This window comes from Plutella xylostella, chromosome 3, assembly GCF_932276165.1.
Source record: "Plutella xylostella chromosome 3, ilPluXylo3.1, whole genome shotgun sequence".
Lineage (NCBI taxonomy): Eukaryota > Metazoa > Arthropoda > Insecta > Lepidoptera > Plutellidae > Plutella > Plutella xylostella.
Window position 1 is genome coordinate 9,109,156 of NC_063983.1, and position 7,671 is coordinate 9,116,826.

At 36.5% G+C, this 7,671-nt stretch overlaps 1 protein-coding gene across 1 annotated transcript; it reads left to right on the forward strand.

Moving 5' to 3' along the window:
- The first annotated feature begins 716 nt into the window (after positions 1-716).
- LOC125489336 lies at positions 717-2,260 on the forward strand. Its single transcript, XM_048624989.1, has one exon. It carries the CDS (start codon positions 854-856, stop codon positions 2,108-2,110), a length of 1,257 nt encoding a protein of 418 aa, XP_048480946.1. The 5' UTR covers positions 717-853; the 3' UTR covers positions 2,111-2,260.
- The last annotated feature ends 5,411 nt before the right edge of the window (positions 2,261-7,671 follow it).

Sequence of the window (7,671 nt, forward strand, 5' to 3'; positions counted from 1 at the left end):
GGTTAGACTAATACTAACCCCCATTTCCCGCTCAAACGCATTCTAGTTAACACCCTGTATTTTGGGCAAAATCCTTAAAACTTTCCGAAAAAAATATTTCGTTTTGACCTCTTGAAAAATACCACCATTATAACGTCCAAATGAAACCTCAAATATTACTTATGACAAATGACAGTGACGTAAATAGGTGTTGCCATCATGGAAAACTAGATTCTACTAATTTTGCTCATGGTAGCGAGAACAAAATTTTCAATATTCAAATCTGCCCTAATTCAAAACTGCCCCCTTCTCCTCTACCCATTGGTAATGGCTTTTTCACGAATTTGTGATTTAATAAATTTAATAGATCAATTAAATACGGTCTTTAACTATTACTTTGGATTCACTTCCGTTTTCAGGACTTTACAGTTGGAATGTACTCAATCCAAGATACTTTCTATTAAATTTTAAGAGCTATAGTGCCACAAACTTATCTGTTCCGGTGACAGCTCAAATAAAACTCTAATATTTCTTAATTCTATAAGATTTTAAGTTTGCTCGTATTGTTATTTCGCTCTTGCGGTGTTAATAAACCCATCTAATGTTTTAAAATATACAATTCATTAGTAAGTAATGAGATATGGATCAATTTAGTTCGCTGTCACCGGAACAGATCTGATAAGTTTGTGGCACTATACAACCTGTGGTATTGGGTAATTCAGTAGCAGCAGTTGGCAACACTAAATATCGCACCGCCGCCGTCGCCGCACTGCAGCAAAAGATTTGTTTTGATTTGATTGATTTACATTGCAACTTGCACGTTTTCTAATATTGATATTGCACAGTGATAGGTACCTAAATAAGCTTTATAAAAATGTCTATCATAGGAGTTAAGGTACCACTATCATGGACCATAAAAACAGTAGTGAACAACTTCATGAAACACATACGAGGGCAATTCGAAGCAATCAACTTCGACCCGAAATACCGTGATAGTGTTAAAAAAAAGAAAATATGCTACATACGGCTATCAGAAAAACTAGACCCGCAGCAAGTGATCGAGAGGTTGAATGTTGTGAGAATTGGAAATTGGGGATACCTTGAGGGTTTTGTGCCTGACGAGATACCGGATTTGCCGGTCGCCGCCAAAGTCAAAGGTATGAAGAACATGTCAGTCGTGCCCGACACTCCTGCGTCTATACTATTGAAAACACACGGGGAAATTTTATATGAGCTGCAGTGTAAGTACACGGGCCTCTTCAACCTCAGCCGTAAATATGAACACCGCTTGTTGGAATCTCTCGCAAAGACGATATATGAACGCCTCAAAAACCTTATGACAAACGACTTAGAAGCATCTGAATCCTGCTTCTTACTGAGCAAAGCTTACCGTGTGGCGCATACTCATTTTGCCGACTTCCAATGCATCCTGACTCACTTGCATAGAATTGAAGATGATTTGGGAAAGCCACGGACAGAGATACTTGAGAGTGACCTGATGAGGGTACATACATCTTCACACACTGTAAACAATGTGCCCTTCAAGCAGGTTGAAGCTGCATGCCACAAGTATTCTTCCAAGATCTCTGCTAAGTTAGAAGATCACTTCAAGAGCCTCAATAGTGAACCGAAAAGTGATGATTCTCCCGAAGAAGTGGCTAGGAAGAAAATCCGCAGCGAATTGAAGAAACTGTCTCCATTCATGCCATTGTTACTTAAGCAGGTGATTTCAAAGCATTTGGTTATGAAGAAAACTCCATACCATAAAATGAGAATATACGGGGACCCATCATTGCCAACGAAAGACTTGTTGGTGGATTTTCTTCGAAAGTACCGGTTTGTGAAGATGCACCGTTCAGACAAAATGTACAATTTGGTCTTGTTCTATGTATCTGAGACTAGATATAATGACTTGATGACACTGGATGGGAGTGTAGTTAATGGCAACAAACTGTACATTCGTTCCTCTGAAATTCCTCTGTACACTATAAGTGATTCGTTAAAGATGGAAATGAAAAGAGCATTTGGAGGGACCGGGGAGGAGGTCTTCGATGAGGATGATGCTGAGGCAAATGCAAATGATGAGATGGCAGTCGGTGAAATTATGCATGAATATGGCATGGAATATTAGTATTGTGTGTTAGTGGTAAATAATTTTTAATGTTGACAGTTTTAATAAGTACAAATTATCTACCTACTTCTTTTGGGACTGAGATAAACTTAACTCTCAGTGTAATTTCTTTTAAAATAAGTTTAAGTCTGTATTATCTATACTGAGGTGAGGTAGGGTAACGTAACGTACCTTGGGACGCTTGTACCTTGGGACAATGCTTTTATTTTTGAAACCGGCTAAATAAACACATTAAAATTCTGCCCTAGACATAGTATTATACTCGCTTGGCAAAACTAGTGAGTCTTGTGATCATACCAGCATGGAGTGTGTGGTGAAGACAATATGAAGTTTTTTGGAGTCAAAAGTAGCTTTTGTATAGTTTTTTGAGTTGTTTTATCTCATTGAGTCATGCTCAAAATAGAGACATGGATGTCACGTATATATTTTCAGTTATTTAATTTTATGGCACGGCAATTATTTGAAAGATTCCGAACACAAAAATAAAGATATTGATTTTTTTGTTGAATATTGCTTTTTTGTACCTTGGGACACGATTAATGTTTGTACCTTGGGACACTGTATCCTATGGGTTTGTACTATGGAGACTGTTAACTTTTAAATAACGCCATAAATCTCTGTTCTTATTAGTGGCAGAGTAAAACTGGAAAGAAGAGTGTTGCAGTAAGTCTGGATCGTTTGAAACAAGCAGTAGATAAAGTAAAAGAAGGAGAATTTTTCTTAATAAAGTGAATGTTCCAATTTGTAAATAAGATTCATAGATAATCGCAAAATATAATTTCGTTTAAAACTAATGATAATTTGATGTCAATTAAGTTATAAAAAAACGATGATTACAAGACTTTTTGTACCAAAAATTTAATAGATCAATTTGTCCCAAAGTACACTTAAAAGTGTCCCAAGGTACAAACGTGTAACGTACCTTGGGTCAAAACAAGCATTTTTACTTTTATCTTAATTTTAAAAAATCTGGCCACACCAAAGCTCCAGCACAAATACTAGTGATAATAGATTATATATCCTACCGAATAAAGTAAATTTCACATTAATATCTTAGTTGTACGCGGCGATATCTTCATTCAAAGTTGGGGTAGTCGAAAGTGTCCCTAGGTACGTTACGTTACCCTACTTATAATAAATTCTTGAAAAAACTTAAATATATTTTTTGACTTTCAAAGCTACATCATGTTAATACTTACCTAAATATGGGAGTTTCATAAAACTACATTAACTATAGTGCCACAAACTTATCTTTTCCGGTGAGAGCGAACTAAATGGATCCATATCTCATTACTTACTAATTAATTGTATATTGATATAGATTAGATGGGTTTATAATAACCGCAAGGGCAAATTACCACCACGGGCAAACTTAAAATCTTATAGAATGAAGAAATATTAGACATTTACTTGAACTGTCACCGGAACAGATAAGTTTGTGGCACTGTACATAGATTAATAATTTCTAAAATGCAGCATGAGCCCCTCATGAGCCCTATCACATTTAACATACATATGACATATCCGATTAGAAGCACACACACTCCGCCTCCGACACCGGTAGGCCTATCACTGGCTTATGTGGCAATTCTACTAAATACTACGCAAAGATATGGAACTAACAAAAGTTCCAAAAGTGCCTATGTTGGTGCTGTTCTTTTTCCATTTATTTTATTATTATTTATTTATTTATTAAGCTTACATATTAGTTGTAGTTTTACAATGAGTCCCACAAAACTGTTTGTATACAATTTGCCTGTGGGATCGGAGTCTCTTATACTAAACAAAATACTTTTTTATGTTTTAGGTATTGTTATAGGTACATAATTGGTAATATCACAACAAATAATAAAATTATAATCTGAGGTGAACTTGTATCAAGGTAAGTTAAGCAAAAAATATTTTTTTAATTTAGTTTTAAATTTAGATAACATAGGCTCTTGTCGTATATCCTGAGGTAAACTATTAAGTAGACCATATATCTGTAGTGTCGAAAATAGGAGTTGCTGGCTTAACGTCGGGCCGCCGCTACGCCGCTCCGAGCCTACGCTTTCAACCTACGTACTTGCGTTACGCCGCTCCTCGCTTATGAAGTACTTTCGTTATGCCGCGCGTAACATTTTCAAGTTAAGGGGATGCCCTCCTATAAACATTTAATTTTTTTACTAATATTAGATACCTACATAGATAGATAGAATATTCTTCGTTTGTACACACACATATGAAACATAACTTAACATATGTACAAAACTGGCAGTCTTATCGCTTAAAGCGATTTTTCAAGAAAACCATAGGGATGAAAGATATTTATGATCAAAGAAGTGTACTAAATAATCAATAAATAAATGATGCAGGTATACATGACATAATAATACATACTGACTAGCTGTTCCCGCGCGCTTCGCTTCGCCTTAAAAAGTTTTCCCGTGGGAATTCCGGGATAAAAAGTAGCCTATGTTTTTTCCCAGGGTCTAGACCGTATATATACCAAATTTCATTCAAATCCGTTCAGTAGTTTTGGCGTGAAAGAGTAACAGACAGACAGACAGACACAGTTACTTTCGCAAGGATAAGGATTAGTAAGGATATGATTTAGTATAGCTACAATTTTGAAATGTACTGCAATATTGTAACTTTTTCATTACTTGTATGTATTTAAAAAAATCACGTATATACTATGCATATAATGCACAAGTTCATAGATATTTACCGGTAGATTTAAATTTCCAATTGTCTATCAGTATTTTTCACAAAAATATACCTCTGCTCTCATACAAAAATATACCTAAAACAACTCCCCAAAACACCTTACACTTTTTTTTATATATAAAGATTTTTCCCAAAATAGTTATCTATGAAAAAATGCAGTAGATAGAGCAATACAACATAGGTATATGAAATGTACTTACATATATCTATACCTAACCTATATACTATATAAATCATATTTTATTATATATGTATGTATCTAATACAATAGATATATTAAACATAATGTATAATACTACGTATATAATATAATACAATATTTACCTACTCATCATCACGACCCATTACGTCCCCAATGCTGGGGCACGGGTCTCCTTCCAATGAAGGAAGGGTTTAGGCCTAGTCCACCACGCTGGCCAAGTGCGGGTTGGTGGACCCCAACACAAGCAAGCTTGTGCTGAGAGAGTTGTCGGGTAAGTGGGCAACCCGACTGTCAGATGTTTTCAAGCCGCTCGAAGGCCTCTGACTAGGCTTAACGACTGCTGCCGAAGCAGCAACTGGGACCCACGGCTTAACGTGCCGTCCGAAGCACGGAAGCGTCCAGAAAAGCACCACTTGAAATTGGTCACCCATCCAATGGCTGGCCGTGTCAGTTGTTGCTTAACCTCAGCGATCAGTTACGATCACTGAGGCCCGCTCGACTACGGACGCTTCCTTTTACCTTATTTACCTACTAATACATAGTAAGTTAAAGTCAAAACATACAGTTTAAACCTTTAATACAATGTTAGGAATTAAATATTTCGACATAGCATGCCCTTAAGTGAATAAAATTGCGGAGCGGCGTAGTGAAAGTCCTCTGTAGGCGGGAGCGGCGTGCCGAAAGTAGCTTGTAGGCGTGGAGCGGCGTAGCGACGGCCCGACGTTAAGCCACTATAGCCAGTATCAAATTGCCATGTTAGCCCATGAAAGGCCCCCTGCAGTAGCCCTCTCTGTAGCCCTACGCCTGCCGCGGGTATCCAAGGAGGACCAACATTAATCTGGTGAAGAACGAGTGGAAAATCGAAGAGGTCAAACGCATTTGCCGAGCTGGACAGCTGTTCCTGCCAGGTTAGTTTTCTTACTACTTTTCCCCGCCACATATACTTTATCATTTACTTACATAACTAGATACCTAGTAAGGTAGACCTACTTAATTTAATCGAATTGGATAAGGTGCGGAGTAAGGCATACCTACAGAGCCCGTAGCATAAATTTTCATCGTGAACGTGAAGTAAAATTACTCGATGAATTTTGTAGAAAAATTAATCAAATTTGAATTTAGTTCTGCTACCGACCGCCAGGGGCGCTGTTCATATTTTCATAACTACAAAATTACTCGATGAATTTTACTTCACGTTCACGATGAAAATTTATGCTAAGGGCTCTGTCCATGTAAACCGCACGTAGCTCTTCTACTATTTATACCTATTAATACTTGTGTGTGTTACTCGTTATAACTTACCTATTACTAACCTACCTAATGTAAATTTTAATTAAATAACAGATTGCATTCGATAAATTTCTAGAAAGAAAACAAGTCATGTGTGGTGTCCATATAATTTTAACTGCGTTAGTTATACTTTGTGTACAGGATGCCCAATTTGCAAAAGTAAGTAGGTACCTACTTAGTCCTGTACTCGTAGCAAATCATCATCGTGATCGCCCTGCAGTAATCTATCATTTCGCACGTATACCTAGGAATCTCTATGACCTAAAGGCCTCTGCCACTAGGTACCTAGTACCTACCACTGCGTACTGGAGCCTTACTCATTGGTAGAAGGCAAATGGTTCAACAGGTACATAACTACACGGGGTGCCCGAAAAGAGACTCCTCGTGGCGTGTTTTGAAACTATACAAGGCCAGAACGCAGAGGTTGGGACTGCTCGCGTATATTTTCAAATTAAAATGGTGCCATGATTTACTTGAAAGTATACATACAAGGCCATTACGCACTAATCGCGTATATTTTCAAGTAAGTTAGGCCAAAATTATGGCTTGAAAATATACTGCAGCAGTTACCACTGCGTACTAATCGTGTATATTTTCAAGCGCCAAGCGGCAATGCGAGCACTCGAAACTATACGTGATTAGTTACCAGGTAGCCCTTTTGAATTGTTGCTCTCTCTTTCTTTCATGCGAAATAGTAATAAGTCTATTGCTTTCTAAACATTGCATCATCATTCTGCACTTGGCATTAATTTCGTAACGAGTTTTTTGTTTACACCGTAAGTTAAAAAGTAAATTGATATTAAACTGTAGAACTGTTGTTAATAGTAAAAATTATCTCATGAGAGGGTGTAGAACAATTCATAAAAGACAATTACGGTGAATTCAAAACTTGATGAAAAATATGTCTATAATAGGTCTATAGGGTAATACCTACTACACTCACGAGCAATGAATAAGTCCAAGTAGCAAAAAGTCAACACTAAATGACCCTAATTTTTTTAAACCATTAAATTTAAAATTTGATCAAAATTTACTATTTTAGTTGGTTATAATAATATTTTGATGCGCTGTTAAATGCACTTTAATATTGCTGATGGCGTCATTAAGCTAGTCTTATCTGTTCAGGAGTGTAGTAGGTATTACTCTTAATTCATTTAAATAATAAGATATTAGTAGGTATGCTTACTTGCAAGTATGATTGCTATAAATATCAATTTATCAATCAAATTAGAGCTTGTTCATCTTCATTTATTATCATTTTATAGGTATAACAGGCAGAACAAGTCAATTGTAGTCATTTACATTTACCGAAATAGTTAAGTAAATTAGAATCAGCATGTAGGTATAAATTATATGCGAC

Excerpts from the sequence above, each read along its gene's own strand:
- LOC125489336 (XM_048624989.1), top strand. The coding sequence starts at position 854 with ATGTCTATCATAGGAGTTAAGGTACCACTATCATGGACCATAAAAACA.